This window comes from Echiichthys vipera, assembly GCF_963691815.1.
Source record: "Echiichthys vipera genome assembly, chromosome: 3".
Taxonomy (NCBI): Eukaryota; Metazoa; Chordata; class Actinopteri; order Perciformes; family Trachinidae; genus Echiichthys; species Echiichthys vipera.
Window position 1 is genome coordinate 1,354,002 of NC_139828.1, and position 27,500 is coordinate 1,381,501.

Below are 27,500 nucleotides of genomic sequence, written 5' to 3' on the forward strand. Positions count from 1 at the left end.
TTTATAGCAACATGATGCCAGCCAATCACGTCCGGTCTTACTGGACGCTGACTGCAGCTCGCTAACGACCCCCGGGGGAGTGTGACGGCTACACAGACCCTGACGCAGCTGGCTAACGACTGAAACACACCTGATTCACACCAACGTTCGTTTCATTCTCTCGTTAATTTCAGTCACGTCAGATTCACAAGTGTTTCGGCTGCCGTCTTGTGGGGGTTCGATCCCCCGGTCGCTGCCGTCTTGTGGGGGTTCGATCCCCCGGTCGCTGCCGTCTCGTACGTCACAGCCAAAGAACGAGCACCGAGACAAACTAATGTATTTCTGAATGTGCTGCTCTGAGCCACAGAGCTAATGAGAAACTAAATGAGACGCTCGTTTGGACAAGAAGGCAGAAACGCTGAAGGTGTGTGTGTGTGTCTGTGTGTGTGTGTGTGTGTCTGTGTGTGTGTGTGTGTGTGTGTGTGTGTGTGTGTGTGTGTGTGTGTGTCTGTGTGTGTGTCTGTGTGTCTGTGTGTGTGTGTGTGTGTGTGTGTGTGTGTGTGTGTGTGTGTGTGTCTGTGTGTGTGTGTGTGTGTGTGTGTGTGTGTGTGTGTGTGTGTCTGTGTGTGTGTCTGTGTGTGTGTGTGTGTGTGTGTGTGTGTGTGTGTGTGTGTGTGTGTGAGGTCCTTTATTTTCGAATATAAAGACGGGAATAAAAAAACATGGTGTTAAACCAACAGGTCTCAAAATACGACGACTTTACTCTGAAAATACTACGACACACACACACACACACACACGCACGCACGCACACGCACACACGCACACGCACAAGAACACACACACACACGCACACGCGCACACACGTATCTGTGTGTGTGTTTAGCTGCTCTTAGCAAGGTGACCTGTCACAGTAAATCAGCGTGTGTGTGTGTGTGTGTGTGTGTGTGTGCGTGTGTGTGTGTGTGTGTGTATACAAAGGATAGGAACCACTGACAGGAAACTGAGCCAGTGACAAACAGGAAACAGGAAACTGAGCCACTGACGGACAGGAAACAGGAAACTGAGCCGGTGACGGACAGGAAATAGGAAACTGAGCCTGTGACGGACAGGAAACAGGAAACTGAGCCACTGACGGACAGGAAACAGGAAACTGAGCCAGTGACGGACAGGAAACTGAGCCTGTGACGGACAGGAAACAGGAAACTGAGCCAGTGACGGACAGGAAACTGAGCCTGTGACGGACAGGAAACAGGAAACTGAGCCACTGACGGACAGGAAACAGGAAACTGAGCCACTGACGGACAGGAAACAGGAAACTGAGCCTGTGACGGACAGGAAACTGAGCCTGTGACGGACAGGAAACAGGAAACTGAGCCACTGACTGACAGGAAACAGGAAACTGAGACACTGACGGACAGGAAACTGAGCCTGTGACGGACAGGAAACTGAGCCACTGATGGACAGGAAACAGGAAACTGAGCCTGTGACGGACAGGAAACTGAGCCTGTGACGGACAGGAAACAGGAAACTGAGCCACTGACGGACAGGAAACAGGAAACTGAGACACTGACGGACAGGAAACTGAGCCTGTGACGGACAGGAAACTGAGCCACTGACGGACAGGAAACAGGAAACTGAGACACTGACGGACAGGAAACTGAGCCTGTGACGGACAGGAAACTGCGCCACTGATGGACAGGAAACAGGAAACTGAGCCTGTAACGGACAGGAAACAGGAAACTGAGCCACTGACGGACAGGAAACAGGAAACAGGAAACTGTGTTTACGTTTGTGAGGAAATACTGAAGTGAACTAAAGAGAGAAGAAGAGAGCAGCTGTTCTCCTCCATCAGTGCTGCAGTGAATCCTGGAGGTCACCGCAATGCAACAGCGCACACACACACACACACACACACACACACACACACACACACACACACACACACACACACACACACACACACACACACACACACACACACACACACACACACACACACACACACACACACACACACACACACACACACACACACACACACACACACACACACACACACACACACACACACTCCTCTGGTCCAGTTAGACTCAACAGACGAGAGGCAGCAGAGGAACACAGAGGAATCCGCGCTGGTGTTTATTTGAACTCAAACCAAACACTAAGGCCCCCTCCCACTGTTCCTCCGTCCCGTGCCCCAGCACGTGTCACGGCTAAAGTCTGGTTCCTTTGACCAGTGTGAGTGCAACCGTACCACGTCTAGGAGCGGCACGCTTGCCGTCCACGGCCCGTTTGGGAGAGGTGGGCTTTAGTAAAGCACGTTTGCACGTGTACGAGCACGAGCGTGCGCACGTGTACGAGCACGAGCGTGCGCACGTGTACGAGCACGAGCGTGCGCACGTGTACGAGCACGAGCGTGCGCACGTGCACGAGCGTCCATAATAACAATGATGTGATGCAAAAAGATTCAAATCTGAAGCTTAATGACTGAAAACAGACACAGGACGACTCTGCACTCAGAACACAGAGGCGGACTGATGCACAGGCTGGCCCGGGGCCCCAGGGCCCCCAGGGGTGCAGGGGTGCAGGTGTGCAGGGCCCCAGGGGTGCAGGGCCACAGGGGTGCAGGGGTGCAGGGCCCCCACTGTTACTATGGTTACTATGGTTACCATGGTTATTATGGTGACTATTTTTACAAAACAGTACGGCAGGAAACCATGATGAAGAGAAAGTTAAAGCAGCAGAACCAAGATCTAAACTTAACCGTCTCCTTTAGAGACTAAACTTAACCGTCTCCTTTAGTGTCTAAACTTAACCGTCTCCTTTAGAGACTAAACTTAACCGTCTCCTTTAGAGACTAAACTTAACCGTCTCCTTTAGAGACTAAACTTAACCGTCTCCTTTAGAGACTAAACTTAACCGTCTCCTTTAGAGACTAAACTTAACCGTCTCCTTTAGAGACTAAACTTAACCGTCTCCTTTAGTGACTAAACTTAACCGTCTCCTTTAGAGACTAAACTTAACCGTCTCCTTTAGTGACTAAACTTAACCGTCTCCTTTAGAGACTAAACTTAACCGTCTCCTTTAGAGACTAAACTTAACCGTCTCCTTTAGAGACTAAACTTAACCGTCTCCTTTAGTGACTAAACTTAACCGTCTCCTTTAGAGTCTAAACTTAACCGTCTCCTTTAGAGACTAAACTTAACCGTCTCCTTTAGAGACTAAACTTAACCGTCTCCTTTAGAGACTAAACTTAACCGTCTCCTTTAGAGACTAAACTTAACCGTCTCCTTTAGTGACTAAACTTAACCGTCTCCTTTAGAGACTAAACTTAACCGTCTCCTTTAGTGACTAAACTTAACCGTCTCCTTTAGAGTCTAAACTTAACCGTCTCCTTTAGAGACTAAACTTAACCGTCTCCTTTAGAGACTAAACTTAACCGTCTCCTTTAGTCGTCTAAACTTAACCGTCTCCTTTAGTGACTAAACTTAACCGTCTCCTTTAGTGACTAAACTTAACCGTCTCCTTTAGAGACTAAACTTAACCGTCTCCTTTAGAGACTAAACTTAACCGTCTCCTTTAGTGACTAAACTTAACCGTCTCCTTTAGAGAGTCTAAACTTAACCGTCTCCTTTAGAGACTAAACTTAACCGTCTCCTTTAGAGACTAAACTTAACCGTCTCCTTTAGTGTCTAAACTTAACCGTCTCCTTTAGAGACTAAACTTAACCGTCACCTTTAGTGACTAAACTTAACCGTCTCCTTTAGTGACTAAACTTAACCGTCTCCTTTAGTGACTAAACTTAACCGTCTCCTTTAGTGTCTAAACTTAACCGTCTCCTTTAGTGACTAAACTTAACCGTCTCCTTTAGTGACTAAACTTAACCGTCTCCTTTAGTGACTAAACTTAACCGTCTCCTTTAGAGACTAAACTTAACCGTCTCCTTTAGTGTCTAAACTTAACCGTCTCCTTTAGAGACTAAACTTAACCGTCTCCTTTAGTGACTAAACTTAACCGTCTCCTTTAGTGACTAAACTTAACCGTCTCCTTTAGTGACTAAACTTAACCGTCTCCTTTAGTAGTCTAAACTTAACCGTCTCCTTTAGAGACTAAACTTAACCGTCTCCTTTAGTGACTAAACTTAACCGTCTCCTTTAGTAGTCTAAACTTAACCGTCTCCTTTAGAGACTAAACTTAACCGTCTCCTTTAGAGACTAAACTTAACCGTCTCCTTTAGTGTCTAAACTTAACCGTCTCCTTTAGTGTCTAAACTTAACCGTCTCCATTAGTGTCTAAACTTAACCGTCACCTTTAGTGACTAAACTTAACCGTCTCCTTTAGTGACTAAACTTAACCGTCTCCTTTAGTGTCTAAACTTAACCGTCTCCTTTAGAGACTAAACTTAACCGTCTCCTTTAGTGTCTAAACTTAACCGTCTCCTTTAGAGACTAAACTTAACCGTCTCCTTTAGTCGTCTAAACTTAACCGTCTCCTTTAGTGTCTAAACTTAACCGTCTCCTTTAGTGTCTAAACTTAACCGTCTCCTTTAGAGACTAAACTTAACCGTCTCCTTTAGTGGTCTGAACTTAACGGTCACGTATCGTCTCACAGCGATAAATAAAACGTCATAATCCATAAAATATCGCTGATTCACGACATTTAAATAAAAATCAATATAAAGAAGTTAGTGTGTGTGTGTGTGTGTGTGTGTGTGTGTGTGTGTGTGTGTGTGTGTGTGTGTGTGTGTGTGTGTGTGTGTGACAGAGTGATGCAGGAGCACACAAGTCTATCTGCGCTAGTCATCACCAGCTACACACACACACACACACACACACACACACACACACACACATACTGCAGCATAATAACGTGTGTGTACCAACCTGTTTCTGTGTGTGTGTGTGTGTGTGTGTGTGTGTGTGTGTGTGTGTGTGTGTGTGCAGACAGGTTTAAGGTGACCTCTACCTGGACTCTATATATTGACAGAAACATGGAGGACACCACACACACACACACACACACACACACACACACACACACACACACACACACACACACACACACACACACACACACACACACACACACACACACACACACACACACACACACACACACACACACACACACACACACACACACACACACACACACACACACACACACACACACACACACTAAGAGAGCGTACTAACCCGGCGGAAACATCGTCCATGCTTCAGTCTTCACACACCGAGGTAAATCCACATGTGGCGCTGAGCGAGTGTGTGTGTGTGTGTGTATACGCATGTGTGTGTGTGTGTGTGTGTGTGTGTGTGTGTATACGCGTGTGTGTGTGTGTGTGTGTGTGTGTGTGTGCCGGCTGCTTTGATACTGAGGCAGCGAGCGACGAGCAGCTCCGGTTTACACTCCAACCTCGATTACTCTCGCTCTCCTCCTGCTGCTGATGCTGCCTCCCTCTCTCTCCCCCCTCTCTCTCTCTCTCTCTCTCTCTCTCTCTCCCCCCCCCCTCTCTCTCTCTCCCCCTCTCCCCCCCCCCCCTTCCTCCCTCCCCTCATCACTGCCTCGTAAAGACCCGTAAATCAACACCCTCGGTGACATTAAAGGAGCATTTCAGTGTTTTTCTGTGTGAGTGAATAAAGGATCAGACCCCATGATGGGGTTCAGGGTCAGACCCCATGATGGGGTTCAGGATCAGACCCCATGATGGGGTTCAGGATCAGACCCCATGATGGGGTTCAGGATCAGACCCCCAGTGATGGGGTTCAGGATCAGACCCCATGATGTGGTTCAGGGTCAGACCCCATGATGGGGTTCAGGATCAGACCCCGGTGATGGGGTTCAGGATCAGACCCCCGGTGCTGGGGTTCAGGGTCAGACCCCCGGTGCTGGGGTTCAGGATCAGACCCCATGCTGAGGTTCAGGGTCAGACCCCCGGTGCTGGGGTTCAGGGTCAGACCCCCGGTGCTGGGGTTCAGGATCAGACCCCATGATGGGGTTCAGGATCAGACCCCATGATGGGGTTCAGGGTCAGACCGCATGATGGCGTTCAGGATCAGACCCCATGATGGGGTTCAGGGTCAGACCGCATGATGGCGTTCAGGATCAGACCCCATGATGGGGTTCAGGATCAGACCCCCGGTGCTGGGGTTCAGGATCAGACCCCGTGATGGGGTTCAGGATCAGACCCCATGATGGGGTTCAGGGTCAGACCCCGTGATGGGGTTCAGGATCAGACCCCATGATGGGGTTCAGGATCAGACCCCGTGATGGGGTTCAGGATCAGACCCCATGATGGGGTTCAGGGTCAGACCCCATGATGGGGTTCAGGATCAGACCCCATGATGGGAACCCCCCCCTGCGGCCCCGGACAGGTACTCATCAAGAACAACCGACGTCATCAACAAGGATTCCTCAAGACCTCCTTCAACCCTTCTAGAACCTTTAGAAGATTATCATCCCACACAACAACACAGAGGTGGTCCTTGAGTTTCCATGGACTCCTGAAGGATTCTTGGGTTCTTGAAGGTCTCTGTAACACCCCAAGAACTCCTGAACAAGAACGCCCCGAACATAATCTACTTGCAATTTCTAAGTACCTGCAGCCCTTTAAGGAAGTTCAAGAGGTGGGGGTGTTGCGGAGACCTTCAAGAACCCCAGGGTCCTTCAGGAGTCCATGGAAACTCAAGGACCACCTCTGTGTTGTTGTGCAGGATGATGATATTCTAAATGTTCTAGAAGGGTTGATGGAGGTCTTGAGGAATCCTTGATGACGTGGGTTCTTGATGAGTACCTGCAGCTCTTTAAGGAAGTTCAAGAGCAACTGAAAATGCTGAAGGTCCAGAGTTTCTTGACCCTGGAGTCCAATGAGACTCTCTCATTATCCACAAGGAGGTTCCAGAAATCCCTTAGAAGGATCTAGAAGAAATTGCAAATGTCTGTAAATAGGTTGAGTGGGGTGTGCTTGTTTAGGAGTTCTTGGGGGTGTTGCAGAGACCTTCAAGAACCCCAGAATCCTTCTACAAGACCTCCTTCAACCCTTCTAGAACATTTAGAATATCATCATCCTGCACAACAACACACAGAGGTGGTCCTTGAGTTTCCATGGACTCCTGAAGGATTCTGGGGTTCTTGAAGGTCGCCGCAACACCCCCAAGAACCTCTAACAGCCATTAAGAACGCCCCGAACATAATCTGTTTGCAATTTCCTTGATTTCCTTTCCTTTGAACTTCCTTAAAGGCTGCAGGTACTCATCAAGAACCGACGTCATCAAGGATTTCTCAAGACCTCCATCAACCCTTCTAGAACCTTTAGAACATTATCATCCCGCACAACAACACACAGGTGGTCCTTGAGTTTCCATGGACTCCTGAAGGATTCTGGGGTTCTTGAAGGTCGCCGCAACACCCCCAACAACTCCTGAACAAGAACGCCCCGAACATAATCTACTTGCAATTTCTTCTAGATCCTTCTAACAGATTTCTGGAACCTCCTTGTGGATAATGAGAGAGTCTCATTGGACTCCAGGGTCAAGAAACTCTGGACCTTCAGCATTTTCAGTTGCTCTTGAACTTCCTTAAAGAGCTACAGGTACTCATCAAGAACCCTCGTCATGAAGGATTCTTCAAGACCTCCTTCAACCCTTCTAGAACATTTAGAAGATTTTCATCCCGCACAACAACACAGAGGTGGTCCTTGAGTTTCCATGGACTCCTAAAGGACCCTTGGGTTCTTGAAGGTCTCTGCAACACCCCCAAGAACTCCTGAACAAGCACACTCCACTCAACCTATTTACAGACTATTGTGATTTGTTCTAGATCCTTCTCAGGGACGTCTGGAACCTCCTTCCCCTCCTTAAAGACCTCTATTTCCCTGTTTGACTCCTCGTGTGTCCAGAGAACGACAGAGAGTTCTTCTGGACCCTCCTCATGAACCTTAAACCTCCTCAGTTACGTCTGGAAGCTTCTAAAGGACTGACCATCGAGGATTCAAGGATCCGGAGACCTTCTCCTACCGGACCAAGACCTGGTTGGAGACGGGATGTGGACCCCGCTCTGGTGTTTGGTTTGTGTTCTTAAGGGTTCAAGATGAGAGGGTTTTTACGATGCTCACAACCTGACGAGATATCGTTCGCCGCTGACGTACCTGGAACCTCAAGCACCCACCAACCTCCAAGACTTAATCACGCCTTAAGGGGCCGTCACATGACCAGTTCGGGCGCAGAGACCCAGTAAACGGCTAAATCAACGTTAGCATTGAAGCAAACGTTAGCTAACTTCTCAAACCTGCTGTGATGCCGATGAACTTCCATCTTTACGTTTCCCTCAGATCCTGAAACGACTTTAACGCAACGTTCAATAGTTCGGGAAACTCCGACACGCGAACCAGAAGGTGTTCCTCCGTCTTTCTGACCGGCTCGATGTCGCTCTCTGAAATATTACGACGTTTGTCCCAATCTTCTGACGACCAATCAGAGGAGGGTGTGTGTGTGTGTGTGTGTGTGTGTGCGTGTGTTTGTGTGTGTGTGTGTGTGGCACAGGACCTAAAAGGCATCTATTTTTAGTCATTTTGCATCTTTTTGTGCTGGTTTTGCATCTATTTTTAGTCATTTTGCATCATTTTGTGGTGGTTTTGCATCTATTTTTAGTCATTTTGCATCTTTTTGTGGTGGTTTTGCATCTATTTTTAGTCATTTTGCATCTTTTTGTGGTGGTTTTGCATCTATTTTTAGTCATTTTGCATCTTTTTGTGGTGGTTTTGAATCTATTTTTACTCATTTTGCATCTTTTTGTGCTGATAAATATTAATAATAACCAATAATCATTTATTTATTTAATTATTTATTTCAGAAACAGGAAACAGATGCAGTCAGAACATCTGTGTTTGTTACAGAAGCTTTTGCATATTCAGCACTTTTCTCACGTCAAACACAGAAACACATTCATCATATTTTTCATATTTATCATTTTAAACATTTTCAGCTCTGATCTTTAAAACTTGAGCTCCTGATTCTTGAAGACTTTTGTTTTGATTTTATGAAGAAATTAAAAACGCATCAAACACGAAGAGTCAAGATTGTGATCTGTCCGAGAGACGACGACAGAATCATCAGCGTCACATTTTAAAATCATAAAGGACCAGGATCAGGATCAGGACCAGGACCAGGACCAGGATCAAGACCAGGACCAGGATCAGGATCAAGACCAGGATCAGGATCGGGATCAGGACCAGGATCAAGACCAGGACCAGGACCAGGATCAGGATCAAGACCAGGATCAGGATCGGGATCAGGACCAGGACCATGATCAGGATCAGGATCAGGACCAGGACCAGGATCAGGATCGGGATCAGGACCAGGACCAGGACCAGGATCAGGATCAAGACCAGGATCAGGATCGGGATCAGGACCAGGATCAGGACCAGGATCAGGACCAGGATCAGGATCAGGACCAGGATCAGGACCAGGATCAGGACCAGGATCAGGACCAGGATCAGGATCAAAAGCAGCCGCTCGGAAAACCCCAGAAACCAAGAAGCCCCGCCCACAAACGGCTAAACCCTCCAACCAGCAGCCAGGAAAATCAAAACAAAGCCCCGTCAGTCGGCCTGCAACCAAACGCACCCAGACCAGACCAGACCAGACCGGACCATACCAGACCAGACCAAACCAAACCAGACCAAACCAAACCAGACCAGACCAGACGAGACCAGACCAGACCGGACCAGACCCGAAGAAGGCAAGAGACAGCGAGAAGAAAACCCAAAAACCAAAAAGAGAAAGACCGGAGAGAGAGAAAGACCGGATAGAGAGACCTGGGAGAGAGAGACCTGAGAGAGAGACCTGAGAGAGAGAGAGAGAGAGAGAGAGAGAAAGACCGGATAGAGAGACCTGGGAGAGAGACCTGAGAGAGAGAGACCAGAGAGAGAGACCGGAGAGAGAGACCGGAGAGAGAGAGACCTGGGAGAGAGACCTGAGAGAGAAAGACCAGGGAGAGAGAAAGACCGGATAGAGAGACCTGGGAGAGAGAGACCTGAGAGAGAGACCGGAGAGAGAGACCGGAGAGAGAGAGACCTGGGAGAGAGACCTGAGAGAGAAAGACCAGGGAGAGAGAGAGACCTGAGAGAGAGAGAGACCGGAGGGAGGCGAGTGAGTGAGAGTAAATAAAGACGATCGTCCACTCGGTGCTGTAACGGGGACAGGACGGGACTGCCGGTTCAAACAAGGCCTGCAAAGACAGAAACACACACGTTAACACACTGAGAGCCGCTACAACACAAGAACACACAACAAGATCCAACAAGACCCCCGAGACCCCCGGAGACCCCCGTAGACCCTCTGAGACCCCCGGAGACCCTCAGAGACCCTCAGAGACCCTCAGAGACCCTCAGAGACCCCTGGAGACACTAGAAGACACTCTGACACTTGGACACCCTCTGGGACCCTCGGAGACCCTCGGAGACCCTCTTAGACCCTCTGAGACACTCGTAGACACTCTGGGACCCTCGGAGACCCTTTTAGACACTCTGAGACACTCGTAGACCCTCGGAGACACTCGTAGACCCTCGGAGACACTCGGAGACCCTCGGAGACACTCGGAGACACTTGTAGACACTCGTAGACCCTCGGAGACACGTCTGAAGTGAACTGAACCGACACTTTACAGACAATGAGAGACTCCAGAAACGTACAGAACCCTGAAGTAAACGGACGCTCTGCTTCGATGAAGTGAGATAAGAAGATAAAAAGAAGTGTTTGAATAGAAGTCAATGAGAAAATGAGCCTAAACTTCTCTCTTGATTTATTTCCTCTGTAAACATTTGATCTGGAGCAGATGTTTGCTAACACCCTCTGGCCGACTGCGCCGACGTCAACACTCAATACCGATAAATAAAATACAAAGCAAAAGAACCTCCACAGTCCAACATGTTCCAGCAGGAACGTGATCTGAAACGACAACAACAGACAGGTTCACACACACTGCTACGTCCAGCTAGCTTCATGCTAACGTCGGGGAAAGCTGCATATTTGGTTCACGTTGTTCATTTCTCCACATTTTCATCTGATTCATTGTCGTTTAATGGTTTAGACGACTTTACTGGAGAACTCTGGCTGTAAAAGAGCGAAAAGGTGGAGGTTTACTTTGTTATAGTGGCGCTAACTGCAGAGTCAGCGACTGTTATTTGGCAGGAGAGCACTGAGCCGACGCCGCGGCGTGCGTTCACGAGTCACAACAACCTCAACTTCATCTAAACGAGACCGAAAACTGAGCACAAACTACAGTTTCCACTTCCTGGGTTTTTCATGATTGGAAGCCTGACTGTTAGCCGCTACAGGAGACTGTTAGCCGCTACAGGAGACTGTTAGCCGCTACAGGAGACTGTTAGCCGCTACAGGAGACTGTTAGCCACTACAGGAGACTGTTAGCCACTACAAGAGACTGTTAGCCGCTACAGGAGACTGTTAGCTACTACAGGAGACTGTTAGCTGCTACAGGAGACTGTTAGCTGCTACAGGAGACTATTAGCCGCTACAGGAGACTGTTAGCCGCTACAGGAGACTGTTAGCCACTACAGGAGACTGTTAGCCACTACAAGAGACTGTTAGCCGCTACAGGAGACTGTTAGCTACTACAGGAGACTGTTAGCTGCTACAGGAGACTGTTAGCTACTACAGGAGACTGTTAGCTGCTACAGGAGACTGTTAGCCACTACAGGAGACTGTTAGCCGCTACAGGATACTGTTAGCCGCTACAGGAGACTGTTAGCTACTACAGGAGACTGTTAGCTACTACAGGATACTGTTAGCTACTACAGGAGATTGTTAGCTACTACAGGAGATTGTTAGCTACTACAGGAGACTGTTAGCTACTGCAGGAGACTGTTCGCCACTACAAGAGACTGTTAGCCACTACAGGAGACTGTTAGCCACTACAGGAGACTGTTAGCTACTACAGGAGACTGTTAGCCGCTACAGGAGACTGTTAGCCACTACAGGAGACTGTTAGCTACTACAGGAGACTGTTAGCCGCTACAGGAGACTGTTAGCTGCTACAGGAGACTGTTAGCTACTACAGGAGACTGTTAGCTACTACAGGAGACTGTTAGCTACTACAGGAGACTGTTAGCCACTACAGGAGACTGTTAGCTACTACAGGAGACTGTTAGCTGCTACAGGAGACTGTTAGCCGCTACAGGAGACTGTTAGCCACTACAGGAGACCGTTAGCCGCTACAGGAGACCGTTAGCCGCTACAGGAGACCGTTAGCCACTACAGGAGACCGTTAGCTACTACAGGAGACCGTGAGCTACTACAGGAGACCGTGAGCTACTACAGGAGACTGTTAGCCGCTACAGGAGACTGTTAGCCGCTACAGGAGACTGTTAGCCACTACAGGAGACTGTTAGCCACTACAAGAGACTGTTAGCCGCTACAGGAGACTGTTAGCCGCTACAGGAGACTGTTAGCCACTACAGGAGACTGTTAGCCACTACAGGAGACTGTTAGCCACTACAGGAGACTGTTAGCCGCTACAGGATACTGTTAGCTGCTACAGGAGACTGTTAGCTACTACAGGGGACTGTTAGCTGCTACAGGAGACTGTTAGCCGCTACAGGAGACTGTTAGCTACTACAGGAGACCGTTAGCTACTACAGGAGACCGTTAGCTGCTACAGGAGACCGTTAGCTGCTACAGGAGACTGTTAGCTACTACAGGAGACTGTTAGCTGCTACAGGAGACTGCACACTGTAAACCAGGGACCTTCTTCGTTGGTGGCGCCGTATAAACCTTAAAGAACTTCAGAGTTCGTCCAGAGAGGAAAATCTGACGGTAACTGCAGAGTCAGTGACTGTTATTTTATAGGAGACCACTGAACGAACGAACACACACACACACACACACACACACACACACACACACACACACACACACACACACACACACACACACACACACACACACACACACACACACACACACACACACACACACACACACACACACACACACACACACACACACACACACACACACACACACACACACACACACACACACACACACACACACACAGTTGACTCTGCTGAGACAGAAAACAGTGAAACCTAAAGTTCCCACTCTCAGGGTCTTTCATGATTGGACGCCTGACACTTGAAGGTCGTCCGCGCTCATCACATCCTACTCATGTGATGATGATGTCATGCGTTTGACCATATATGGGACATCCGCACTTCCCCTCCAGCTCCACTGTGTGAAAGGGGAAGTAACCCAGCGAGGACGCTCCTTTCTGTTTCGCCTTCCCGTCGCTCAGCGGTCGTCTCTCAGCAGCAGAAGTTCAGATTATTAATGTTTTCCTTCGCTTTTGGAGGCTGAAGAATATCGAACCGAAAACACGGACGTCTCTTCTCTTCTGTTTTGGACCCGCGGCGTCCTCCAGCACGCTGAGGTACGGCCTCGTGTTACTCCAATAACTCACCTCACAGTGTTAGCCTCCCTTTCCCCAGAGGTCGGAGGTTATCATCAGAGGCGTCAGGACTGGAGACGGCTTTCATAAAACATATTAATATCACTACAGGAGACTGTTAGCTACTACAGGAGACTGTTAGCCACTACAGGAGACTGTTAGCTACTACAGGAGACTGTTAGCTACTACAGGAGACTGTTAGCCACTACAGGAGATTGTTAGCCACTACAGGAGACTGTTAGCTACTACAGGAGACTGTTAGCTACTACAAGAGACTGTTAGTTACATCAGGAGACTGTTAGCTACTACAGGAGACTGTTAGCCACTACAGGAGATTGTTAGCTACTACAGGAGACTGTTAGCTACTACAGGAGACTGTTAGCTACTACAGGAGACTGTTAGCTACTACAGGAGACTGTAAGCTACCACAGGAGACTGTTAGCCACTACAGGAGACTGTTAGCTACTACAGGAGACTGTTAGCTACTACAGGAGACTGTTAGCTACTACAGGAGACTGTTAGCTGCTACAGGAGACTGTTAGCTGCTACAGGAGACAGTTAGCTACTACAGGAGACTGTTAGCTACTACATGAGACTGTTAGCCACTACAGGAGACTGTTAGCTACTACATGAGACTGTTAGCTGCTACTGGAGACAGTTAGCCACAGCCATCACATGTGTTGACTTCACTGATGCTGCTGAAGTCGGTTGATTGTCGTCCATTTTAGTTTCAACAGGGCCTAAAATCTGCACTTCTCTTCCTGTTTGAAGCCACAAATCAGTGTTTTTGAACCATTAGTACGACGTAATCTTGCCAAAGCTTTATGAGGGATTATGATGTCGTTGTTGTTTATTACAAAACTTAAAATGAATGCAGCATTAAGTTTCGAGGCCACAGTCGTGCTGAGTGACAGTCGCAGCTTCAGTTTCCTCTTTTCTTTACTTTAGTTGTTCAATGTCTTTAGTTTCTTCAGATATTGATATGCTGATGAGATCAAATACCCAAAAATATCGAATAATGCACCGTAAATACTTGAGTAATTAGCTGGTTAATGCGTGATTATGCAGCAGGCTGAATAATAGTCTTTTAAAACATAATACGGGAAAGGTAAAACGGATTTCATTCAGATTTATTTTGAGGTTGATTTTCTTTATTTTGTAGCATGTGGATGTCATTATATATATATTTCAATTGAATGTTTTCTTATATTTCAGAGTCTCCTCCACACACACACACCACTAAAGGGTGCTGGCGTCCACCGGTGCTGCGGTACGATTAAGGTATTCACACTTGTGTAAGTCCTTCAACGAACCCAGGAAAGGTTCTTTCAGAAGACAAAACTAAAGTCCTCAAATTCATTGAATTGAATTCCAAAGAAAAGACTAAATAGTTGCATCCAAAGAGGCGCGATGGCAGCTCCATTTGCTCACTGGATGAATGAGATCGACTTAGAGGGAATAAAAGAAACGATTCTGACCAAAGCAAAGACCAAAAACAAAGACAGGCTATCGGAAATCCTCAGCCAGGCGAAATGCTCCATGTTCAGGAACGACTGCGGGCTTGTAGACGCCGAACACACGTACACCATCAAAGCCACTGAGCACAGAAGAGTAGATCAAACACCCCTCGACAGACGATGTTTGGGAGAATTGGGAAGAATAATTGAAGAACTGGAAGAACTAGGGGTGATAGAGAAACTCAAAAACGCCACCACTAACAGTCCAATTCTGGGGAAGGAGAACCCTGACGGAACCGGGACACTGGTCCACGATCTGAGAGCTCTAAATGAGAGGACCTGCTCGGACTCCAGATCCCCGCTCAACGCCTCACGCACAATCATGAACTTAGAGATCAAAAGATGGAAGTCCTCCGTACACCTGGCCAACGGTTTCTGGTCAGTCCCCATCTGCCCCCTGTCCACCCAGAAAACAGCCTTCACGTGGAAAAGACAGTCGTACGGTTGCAGGCGCCTCCCAATGGGATTCAAAAATTCCAACCATGTGTTTCAGTCGATCGTGGAAAAAGTGCTGAAAGACCTCCAGGTGACTGTTTACCTGGGGAGCGTCTACTTCACACACGACGGCGAGCGAGAACACCTTGATCTACTGCAGGAAGTGATGAAGCGACTCAACCGGGCCGGATTCAAAATAGACCTCAACAAATGCGAACTCGCGGTCCATGAGTTAAAATTCCTCGGTTTTAGAATAACGTTAGCGGGACGAACGGTCGCCCCGGAGTACAGAGAGGAAATAAACGCGACGAGGCCCCCGAGGAACGCAGAGGACTTGGCGAGGTTTCTGGGGAAAGGACAGTTCATCGCTCACCACGTGAGAGGCTTCTCACAGTTAGCAGCCCCCCTACACAAACTAAAGCGTAAACCTTGGTCAGTGATAATGCAGCACATCCCCCAATGGAAACGACTTAAGGAAGCTCTGATCCACGCAGCAGAGTTGGAAGGACGGGACAAAGACAAACCCCTGTTTGTGGAAACAGACTTAGAGGAAGACGGGATCTCCCTAACGTGTAAAAACGAAGGATCACAAAAGCCCTGCCTCCTCTTATCATGTACCTTTAAGCCCCAAGAGTTAAAATATAACCCACAGGAAAAGATCCTCACAGGGATCTTCCATTTGTGCAGGCCCCTCCGGGAGCTCGCTCAAACCCAGTCCATCTGCATCTACACACCATTCCCAGGGCTGGACTCGGCCTCCAAGCACGACTTGGTAGACTCCAAAGCATTAGCCAACAGTTGGGCAAAGTGGGACTCGGTCCTCACGGACAGGCAGATCGTTTTCAAAACGGATTGCCAGAAGATCCCAGAACTACCAAAGAAACCCACCCAACCCGACTTTGAGCCTAAATATCATGTGTTCACTCACGGAAGCAAACGGGGGGAAGACGGGGAAGGCGCCAAATGGGCTTACGAGATCAAACAATTCAAAAGGATCATCGCGAAGGACAATGGGAGAGTGGAGGGCTCAGCCGACGCAGCAGAGGCCACCGCGGTTCTAGAAGCTCTCCTGTTTTGTCAAAAAAGATGCATTAACAAGCTCGCTGTGGTGACGGAGAGTGACGTCTGCTACAGGGCGGGAACCGAGGGACTCACGCCACGGGAGCAAAGAGAACCCGGAGACCCACGGAGAAACAACATGACTCATGCAGAAGTTTGGGGTATTATAGCAGAAACAAGCAGAGGGATGAAGATAAAATGGATAAAAGCCGAAAGTTACACCAACGGCCCCGGTCCAGTGTACCCAGGCAGAGTCAGACGCACGGCGCCGTCCCCACACTTCAGTGCCTCCATCGCAGGGCCCTTGTGCACACAAACACAGCGCGGGAATGAATACTTTCTGCTGGTTTCCGACAACGGATCCCAGGAGAAAGTTGTGTTTCCACTCTGGGAAGCCACCGGGCTAACGGTTTCAGACAAGCTAGCCCAGGCCGTTATCCAATACCCAGGGATCCTGAGCCTGACTGTGGAGAACACGGCGGCTTTCAACAATCAACACGTGGTCGAGTTCTTAAAAACAGTCGGGATCGAGCAAATCTTCCCAAACTCACACAGATCCAGAAGAAACCGGGAAGCCCAGCGGGCGGTCAGACGAGTAGAAGACTGGATAGGTAGAAATGCCAGGAGCGACTGGGACACACCCGCACAAATGGTGGCTATGCACAGGGCCGTAAAGTAGGAGGGGGGAGTCCCGACTCGCAACAGTCAGGCGTGAAGTCTCGCCAGACTGCGGCTAAAGGTTCAGACGTGTTGTTAGTAGCGATGGGACTTCAGTGAATCTCAATCAGGGTTTTTTTATCTTAAACAACGTGATTTTACATAATTTTATTCTTTATTACTTTACTTACAAAACGCTTTAAAGGTTGAATTTGTAGAATCGTTATTTAAAGCTGTTTTTCACCCCCACGCGGCGTTTTGAGGGAACAGAATCAAAGTTTCGCTTTTCCATAAAAAAATTGAACTGAATTAGTATTTAAAAAACTTTTTGACCAGTTTGACGATGACTTCCTGTCTCGTTGTGTTGCCATGGTAGCAGCCAATAGCGTTGGGCGTTGCTGGTTGCCAGAGTTGACTGTTGTTGCTACAGAAACATGAATCATTTAGAGTTGAGAGCTGATCGATCGCACAGACTTCAGTTGGCAAACGTTAAATACTGATGAGTCCAAATGACTCGTTGTTTGATTCCTCACTCACACACTCGGCAACAGACCTGGCAACCCGACTGCTGGACTTCTTTTTTGTTGTTGCGACCGCGATCTTCAGACACTAGATGGAGCTGTTCGGCTCATTCTACACATTCAACCTTTAAGACAAACCTTGCTTTAGTGTGATAATTGTTTAAGTTTGTTCACGTTTCACAGCCTTCATCAGAACTTTTCACTCTTCTGCCGAAGTTTTACCCTAAAATCGAATTCTGCAAATCAAAAGAGCGGATTCAGAAATGTCTTAAATGACGTTTCACTGAGTTTATTGTGTCTAAAGAGAAAGAGCAAATGCTTTTCTCTGTCACCATCTTAAGTGAACTCTCAATTTTCAAACAGGAAACAATTGATTTGTTTGTTTCCAAGTTCCTGTCCCGTATTAACGTTTCCCCAGCACGTCTGAGCCGGCTGGTGTTCAAACCCTGATCCAGCAGTAAAGGCTGCTGAGTTGCGCGGTGACTACGTTCCTGACTATTATTGTGTGTTATTGACTTACTTTCGGCTGCTCGGGGCGATAAAGTCGTGACGCTGACAGCGGTTCCTTCCGTAGACGGACTGCAGTGAAAACACCCTCATGTTCTGGATCCACAGTGGATAAAAACCATCACAGTCGCCTCGTACGTACTCGCTCACTAACGAGCAATGTCACCCTCACTTATCGGGCTGAACAGCGTTTTATCGGTGCTTATCGTCGCATTTTAGGAAACACAACCTCCGACGACTCGCTCTCCTCTGTGGTTTCATGAACTGCTTCTGCAGGATGTGAACATCGATAACTCATAGCACATCGTAACATCCGCCGGCTCGTCTCTCCCCACACTGTTTTTTACAAACATTCACCTTTTTAAGCGTGGCGCAACAACGCTTCGCCGCTGCACCTCTCGTGCGGCTCTCGGGCGGCTCTCGGGCGGCTCTCGGGCAGCTCTCGGGCAGCTCTCGTGCGGCTCTCGTGCGGCTCTCGTGCGGCTCTCGTGCGGCTCTCGTGCGGCTCTCGGGACGCTCTCGGGCCGCTCTCGGGCCGCTCTAGGGCCGCTCTCGTACGCCTCTCAGGCCGCTCTTGTGTGCCTCCCGGGCCTCATGCGGCTCTTCACTCCCTTTTCAGTGGCTTCTGCAGCTGTTCTCTTGGAGCTCAAGGTGATTTAAAAATATTATGAGAAACTAAAATACACGTCACATGCTACGGCTAACGCTCAGCGCCTTTCCATGCTAACCTTGAGTGTCTGACCTGCGCTGTCAGGATGCTAACCGTGGATACACCCCCCCCCCCCTAAAAACACGTATCGGAGGAGAATAGAGAGTTGTGTGGAGATCATGATGCTTTACCTGTGCGCTCGATATGTGGTGAGGAATTAGCGAACAACAATTCTTTTCTATAACAGGTCATAATAATAATCATCATAATAATCATAATAATAACAGGACTAAAAAAACAGTTGTCTTTATTATTGTTGTATAATTTCATAAATGTTTGTATATATTATTCCAAGAGAATGTATTATTATGATGTTCTCTTGGACGACTGCAGGGAAAGTCCTCGACGCAGCGGCCCGGGTTCGGCTCCGACCCGCGGCCCTTTGCTGCATGTCCCCCCCCCCCCTCTCTCTCCTGTTTCCTGTCACTCTTCAGCTGTTCTGATAAATATGAAAAGGCCCAAAAATAACTTTATAAATATATATATACTCTCCTGGACTGCTGATGTGTCTGGACCTAACAGAGTTGTTGAGACCCCAGCGATGACGTCCCCAGCGCTCCACAAGGAGAATAAATCAAACCACAATCCACGTTTTGACTCAAACTTTAACATCAAAAGGAAAATTGGGACCAGAATCCACAAAAAAGGGCCTTGGATTCCTAATTGTTGAATGAAGAATTCACAAAATAACAGACAAAGGACCAAATTTAACATAAAAAAGAAACAAGGGGTCTCACATAAAGTTAGAGGGGACCCTGCCTTTGTCTCAACCAGGAGTAGAACCGCTGCCCGGCCTACAGAGACCCGCAGAACCAGGTCATCTCGGCCGGCCCTGACCCAGTTTGGGCAGCTGCTCCACTCTGATTAAGCTGCGACCGTCAGTGCCAAGAAACTGCCTGTTCAGCAAAGTCTGCTGAGGCTCACACGCGTGCAACTGTACAACCGTCCAGGTAAAGGATGCATTTCCTGTCATCATTGATATTCTTCTGTTAATGTTCTTTTTTATGTGTTTGATTAAATGATTCAAACCAATATTCTCATCTCTCAGGTCGTAATACCGGGCAGGACGGTGCCTTTGCCAAAGCCGGATGGGTACCAGACGGACTGCTGTAGACCAAGCCTGACCTACGGAGAACGAACGCCTTACAACGCCGTTACTTCCTCGACCAACCCGCCCGATAGAAAAGGCCCAAAGACGGGCGGGTGGAGGGATCTGCTGCGATCCAGAGGTAGGCCCTTAGTGCAAGGTCGAGTCGACGAGTGGGGCAAGGACCTGTATGCTTTCTGTGCCTCCTTATCAAGTCCTGTCCACCTTTCCTCAGATGGCTCCCCACCACCTCCCCAACCACCACCAGCTGCCCAGGTGCCACCTCTGATGGGGCGGGGACCAGCGGTACAAAATGCAACAGGGGGTGCAAGGATGGTGCCAAAGTCCAGGATGCATCCAGCGTCTTTTGTTCCCACCCAGCCCGCCTGATGGAAATGACCTGAAGAAGGTGGTTGGTGGAGTGATCTGCTACGACCATTAGGAAGGCCCTGGGTGCAAAGTCCGGTCCATGAGCAGAGCCAGGACCTGCATCCTTGCCATTCCTCCTCCACCAGTCCTCATCAAACGGACTCAGACACCTCCCCCATCACTTTCTAAACCATGCCCTCAACACCCACCTCTGCTGGAGGTCCACCTCTGCTGGGGGTCCACCTCTGCTGGGGGTCCACCTCTGCTGGGGGTCCACCTCTGCTGGGGGTCCACCTCTGCAGTGGGTCCACCTCTGCTGGGGGTCCACCTCTGCAGGGGATCCACCTCTGCTGGGGGTCCACCTCTGTTGGGGCAGGGACCACTGGCGCAGAATGCAAGAGAGAGTCTAAGAAGGGTGCCGAGGCCCTAGAGGGCCATCAGCTTCTGTTGTTTTCTACCTGACGCAGCCACCAAGGAAATTTATTTTTAAGAAACCTCCTCGACAAGAAGGTGGTTGGTGGAGTGACCTGCTGCGACCTCGAGGAAGGCCCTGGGTGCAAAGTCCGGTCCCTGAGCAGGGCCAGGACCTGCATCATCACCATGCCTCCTCCGCTAGTTCTCACCACACTGACTCAAACCCCTCCTCAACCACCACCAGCTGCCCGGGTGCCACCTCTGATGGGGCGGGGACCACCGGCACAGACTGCACCTGAGGGTGCAAGGATGGTGGTTGATGGAGTGACCTGCTACGACCACGAGGAAGGCTCTGGGTGCAAAGTCCAGTCCCTGAGCAGTTCCAGGACCTGCATCATCGCCATGCTTCCTCCACCTCCTCCTCCTCAACCATGCCCTCAAGCACCACCAACGTCCTGGGTCTCCCTCTAATGGGGCGGGGGCCAGGGGCGCAGACTGCACCTGAGGGTGTAGGGAGGGGACCCAAGTCCAGAGGGCCTTCAGCTTCTGTTCTTCACCCCAACAAGGAAATGTATTTTTTAGAAACTGCCACCATCTTGGGAAGCCATTTTGAATTGACTGCATTTCTTAAGTACCATCTTCTTTGGGTTCAGTGTCTTGCTCAAGGACACGTCGGCATGCGGACCAGAAGAGCCGGGGATCGAACCGCCCCACCTTGTGTTTAAAGGGCGACGTTCCCTCCACCTCCTGAGTGACGGACGCCACAGACTACAGAGTTCTAAGGGACATTTGTTAAATTCGTTCTCCATCGATTCAGAGAGCAGCACACGTTTCCACTGGAGTCTTGTACGTGTGGGGCTCTAACGTTGGACCCGCTCATGTGTGCACGCGGCGCTGAGAGAGATGTTTAGTGTCTTGTGATCATTTCTTTCCTATAGAGAAACCACTGCCCACGCTTTTGCTTCGGCCTCGTGCGGACTTGAACTGTGGCCGTTTAGTTTTGCTGTTTGAAACATTTCTGATTTTTATTCCATTAAAGTTTAAAACGAACACGACTTTGGTTTCTTCTGGTTTCTTTGACGTCGTCCACCTTTGGAAGTGACTCCAGTTTGTTTCAGTGACACTTTAGCACACGTTTATGCTCCTAGAGGACACTTTAACACACGTTTATGCTCCTAGAGGACACTTTAACACACGTTTATGCTCCTAGAGGACACTTTAGCACACGTTTATGCTCCTAGAGGACACTTTAACACACGTTTATGCTCCTAGAGGACACTTTAGCACACGTTTATGCTCCTAGAGGACACTTTAGCACACGTTTATGCTCCTAGAGGACACTTTAACACACGTTTATGCTCCTAGAGGACACTTTAGCACACGTTTATGCTCCTAGAGGACACTTTAACACACGTTTATGCTCCTAGAGGACACTTTAGCACACGTTTATGCTCCTAGAGGACACTTTAACACACGTTTATGCTCCTAGAGGACACTTTAACACACGTTTATGCTCCTAGAGGACACTTTAACACACGTTTATGCTCCTAGAGGACACTTTAACACACGTTTATGCTCCTAGAGGACACTTTAACACACGTTTATGCTCCTAGAGGACACTTTAACACACGTTTATGCTCCTAGAGGACACTTTAACACACGTTTATGCTCCTAGAGGACACTTTAACACACGTTTATGCTCCTAGAGAACACTTTAACACACGTTTATGCTCCTAGAGGACACTTTAGCACACGTTTATACTCCTAGAGGACACTTTAGCACACGTTTATGCTCCTAGAGGACACTTTAGCACACGTTTATACTCCTAGAGGACACTTTAGCACACGTTTATGCTCCTAGAGGACACTTTAACACACGTTTATGCTCCTAGAGGACACTTTAGCACACGTTTATGCTCCTAGAGGACACTTTAGCACACGTTTATGCTCCTAGAGGACACTTTAACACAAGTTTATGCTCCTAGAGGACACTTTAACACACGTTTATGCTCCTAGAGGACACTTTAACACACGTTTATGCTCCTAGAGGACACTTTAGCACACGTTTATGCTCCTAGAGGACACTTTAACACACGTTTATGCTCCTAGAGGACACTTTAGCACACGTTTATACTCCTAGAGGACACTTTAGCACACGTTTATGCTCCTAGAGGACACTTTAACACACGTTTATGCTCCTAGAGGACACTTTAGCACACGTTTATGCTCCTAGAGGACACTTTAGCACACGTTTATGCTCCTAGAGGACACTTTAACACAAGTTTATGCTCCTAGAGGACACTTTAACACAAGTTTATGCTCCTAGAGGACACTTTAACACACGTTTATGCTCCTAGAGAACACTTTAACACACGTTTATGCTCCTAGAGGACACTTTAACACACGTTTATGCTCCTAGAGGACACTTTAGCACACGTTTATGCTCCTAGAGGACACTTTAACACACGTTTATGCTCCTAGAGGACACTTTAGCACACGTTTATGCTCCTAGAGGACACTTTAGCACACGTTCGTGAGGGATGATGTGTGAGCGCGCTCGTCTCTCTGTGAACTCCAGGAGCTCCTGAGAGTTCAGAGTGGAAGTTCTGTGGGTTTGAACCGGACACGTTGGTTCTGATGTTCGGGTTTTTCAATCAAACGTCTTCAAACAACAGGCGACACCAAAGAAACGTGTTTGAGCGCGTGGACGAGACGGTTGTTCAGTGAAACACCAGAGCAGAAAACATCACCTCTGTTGAAACCACGGCAACACGGAGAAACTCATTACTGCCCTTTTTTTAAAGAACGACCGAACCCACGTCTCAGTTCCTTCGTCCGTGTGTGGGCGGAACATCTGATCGCTGATGCCATCAAAGGTAAATATCGTAGATAAACAAATAAGGACGCGTCTTTACTTCTACCGACCTTCTGAGCGAGCACTTCAACCCTCACGGTAAAGTTTAGTTCATAGTTTAATGGAGAAATGTATCGTTTTTAAAACCTAGTGCACTTTCTGTACATAAATAAATGAAGGAAACACATTTGATTTGTTTTATTGCATCATATCTGAATCAGACAGAGTGTCACTGACCTTTGGCCTGCTCCAGGTCAGAGCTCAGCTCCTGCTCTGATTGGGTGGGGGGTCTGTAGGGCGGGGGCTGCCTCAGAGGGGGCGGGGCTGCAGCTGGAGTCTGCAAACAAACAAACAAACAAACATATTTATAACATGTGTTTGGTGGAAGATCCATTCATCTTCAGCCTCTTGTCCCTGTCGGGGTCGTGGGGGGCTGGAGCCGATCCCAGCTGACATGTGGGGCGTGAGGCGGGGTCCACCCTGGACAGGACGCCAGTCTATCACAGGACACATAGAGACGAACAGAGACAGACAACCATTCACACCTACGGGTGATTTAGAGTCATCAATGAACCGAACACCTGCACGTCTTTGGACTGTGGGAGGAAACCGGAGAACCCGGAGAAAACCCACGCAGACACGGGGACAACATGCAAACTCCACACAGAAGGGCCTCAGCCGGGATTCAAACCAGGAACCCTCTCTCTGTGAGGTGACAGTGCTAACCACCAATGTTAAAGTGTTCAGTATTCTTCTGAGGCTGTGCTCTCCTCTGCTGCCCTCTGCAGGACTCTGATGCCCTCTGCAGGACTCTGCAGGACTCTGCTGGACTCTGCTGCCCTCTGCAGGACTCTGCAGGACTCTGCTGCCCTCTGCAGGACTCTGCAGGACTCTGCAGGACTCTGCAGTGTTTTCATTGTGTTCATCCGTGAAGATAAAGACACAAACAAACATCTTCCTCCACAGAGTTCCTGTGTTTTGGATTCTGGAGTAAAACCTTCAAACCAGGGGAACTACAGGACTCTGAGGTTACTCCTAGAGGACACTTTAACACACGTTTATGCTCCTAGAGGACACTTTAACACACGTTTATGCTCCTAGAGGACACTTTAGCACACGTTTATGCTCCTAGAGGACACTTTAACACACGTTTATGCTCCTAGAGGACACTTTAACACACGTTTATGCTCCTAGAGGACACTTTAGCACACGTTTATGCTCCTAGAGGCCACTTTAGCACACGTTTATGCTCCTAGAGGACACTTTAACACACGTTTATGCTCCTAGAAGACACTTTAACACACGTTTATGCTCCTAGAGGACACTTTAACACACGTTTATGCTCCTAGAGGACACTTTAACACACGTTTATGCTCCTAGAGGACACTTTAGCACACGTTTATGCTCCTAGAGGACACTTTAGCACACGTTTATGCTCCTAGAGGCCACTTTAGCACACGTTTATGCTCCTAGAGGCCACTTTAGCACACGTTTATGCTCCTAGAGGACACTTTAGCACACGTTTATGCTCCTAGAGGACACTTTAACACACGTTTATGCTCCTAGAGGACACTTTAACACACGTTTATGCTCCTAGAGGACACTTTAGCACACGTTTATGCTCCTAGAGGCCACTTTAGCACACGTTTATGCTCCTAGAGGACACTTTAACACACGTTTATGCTCCTAGAGGACACTTTAGCACACGTTTATGCTCCTAGAGGACACTTTAGCACACGTTTATGCTCCTAGAGGACACTTTAACACACGTTTATGCTCCTAGAGGACACTTTAGCACACGTTTATGCTCCTAGAGGACACTTTAGCACACGTTTATGCTCCTAGAGGACACTTTAACACACGTTTATGCTCCTAGAGGACACTTTAACACACGTTTATGCTCCTAGAGGACACTTTAGCACACGTTTATGCTCCTAGAGGCCACTTTAGCACACGTTTATGCTCCTAGAGGACACTTTAACACACGTTTATGCTCCTAGAGGACACTTTAGCACACGTTTATGCTCCTAGAGGACACTTTAACACACGTTTATGCTCCTAGAGGACACTTTAGCACACGTTTATGCTCCTAGAGGACACTTTAGCACACGTTTATGCTCCTAGAGGACACTTTAGCACACGTTTATGCTCCTAGAGGACACTTTAACACACGTTTATGCTCCTAGAGGACACTTTAGCACACGTTTATGCTCCTAGAGGACACTTTAGCACACGTTTATGCTCCTAGAGGACACTTTAACACACGTTTATACTCCTAGAGGACACTTTAACACACGTTTATGCTCCTAGAGGACACTTTAACACACGTTTATGCTCCTAGAGGACACTTTAACACACGTTTATGCTCCTAGAGGACACTTTAGCACACGTTTATGCTCCTAGAGGACACTTTAACACACGTTTATGCTCCTAGAGGACACTTTAACACACGTTTATGCTCCTAGAGGACACTTTAACACACGTTTAGGCTCCTAGAGGACACTTTAACACACGTTTATGCTCCTAGAGGACACTTTAGCACACGTTTATGCTCCTAGAGGACACTTTAGCACACGTTTATGCTCCTAGAGGACACTTTAGCACACGTTTATGCTCCTAGAGGACACTTTAGCACACGTTTAGGCTCCTAGAGGACACTTTAACACACGTTTATACTCCTAGAGGACACTTTAACACACGTTTATGCTCCTAGAGGACACTTTAACACACGTTTATGCTCCTAGAGGACACTTTAGCACACGTTAATGCTCCTCGAGGACACTTTAACACACATTTATGCTCCTAGAGGACACTTTAACACACGTTTATGCTCCTAGAGGACACTTTAACACACGTTTATGCTCCTAGAGGACACTTTAACACACGTTTATGCTCCTAGAGGACACTTTAGCACACGTTTATGCTCCTAGAGGACACTTTAGCACACGTTTATGCTCCTAGAGGACACTTTAGCACACGTTTATGCTCCTAGAGGACACTTTAACACACGTTTATGCTCCTTTTTAACAGCCTGAAACTTTTTGCTAAACAGATTCATCAGAAGTTTCAGGTTCTTTGATTAAGTTTCACAATAAAAACAATAAAAACAATAAAAAGAAGAAGAAGAAGAAGAAGAAGAAGAAGAAGAAGAATTACTTTATTAATCCCACACGGGGAAATTGGATTTTTTCACTCTTATTATTATACGTGTTACACACACAGACCCGAAATACACACATGCACAAACAGGGCCTATACATGCAATTAGTGGAGAGATGTTAGAGCGAGGGGGCTGCCAGTGACCAGCGCCCCGAGCAGTTGGGGGTTCGGTGCCTTGCTCAACAGCACCTCGGAAGTGCCCAGGAGATGAACTGGCACCTCTCCAGCCACCAGTCCACGCTCCATATATGGTCCACACGGGGACTTGAACCAGTGACCCTACGGTTCCCAGCCAAGTCACCTATGGACTGAGCTACTTCCGCCCCGGAAGACATAAAACAAAGACAAGACATAACAAGACATAAAACAAAGAACAGAGAAGAATCGACAAAGTTCTGAATCCATAAAACAAAAACAGGAAATGAAAAAGAATTAAAAACATAAAAACGCTGAAATCAAAAGTCCAACATTTAAAAAAGAGACGCTGAAGCTCGTTCTTACCGGAGACTCGGTCCTCGAGGATTTCTGCTTATTAGAGCTGGAAGCTGTTAGAGACACAGGCTGACACACACACACACACACACACACACACACACCATGAGACTTTAGAATGTACCTTCTTTGTGTGTGTGTGTGTGTGCGTGCGTGTGTGTGTGTGTCTGTGTGTGAGTGTGTGTGTGTGTGTGTGTGCGTGCGTGCGTGCGTGTATGTGCGTGTGTGTGTGTGTGTGTGTTAGTACCCGTGGAGTCGCTGACAGACTCTGGAC

The 27,500-nt window shown here is 48.1% G+C and overlaps 2 protein-coding genes and 1 long non-coding RNA gene across 3 annotated transcripts in view; 2 read left to right on the plus strand and 1 right to left on the minus strand.

The window, feature by feature from the left end:
- Positions 1-27,500, minus strand: part of LOC310966845 (inaD-like protein) — a gene marked incomplete at its 3' end in the record, with an annotated part of 108,963 nt that overhangs the window by 16,450 nt on the left and 65,013 nt on the right. The window contains exons 25-27 of the mRNA XM_083940774.1: positions 27,474-27,500; positions 27,236-27,295; positions 23,813-23,912 (exon numbers count right to left, since the gene is read on the minus strand). The exon at positions 27,474-27,500 is cut by the window's right edge and continues 84 nt beyond it. Of these exons, the coding sequence (XP_083796900.1) occupies positions 23,813-23,912; positions 27,236-27,295; positions 27,474-27,500 (187 nt within the window). The remainder of the gene's footprint in view (positions 1-23,812; positions 23,913-27,235; positions 27,296-27,473) is intronic.
- Positions 13,303-18,048, plus strand: LOC310945329 (uncharacterized protein). The gene is made up of 2 exons (XM_083911387.1): positions 13,303-13,428; positions 14,662-18,048. The coding sequence occupies exon 2, from the start codon at positions 14,857-14,859 to the stop codon at positions 17,134-17,136; it is 2,280 nt and encodes a 759-aa protein (XP_083767513.1). The 5' UTR covers positions 13,303-13,428; positions 14,662-14,856; the 3' UTR covers positions 17,137-18,048.
- On the plus strand, positions 19,098-21,754 carry LOC310945333. Its single transcript, XR_014593153.1, has 3 exons — positions 19,098-19,801; positions 19,900-20,080; positions 20,174-21,754. It is a non-coding gene; the product is annotated as an uncharacterized lncRNA (long non-coding RNA).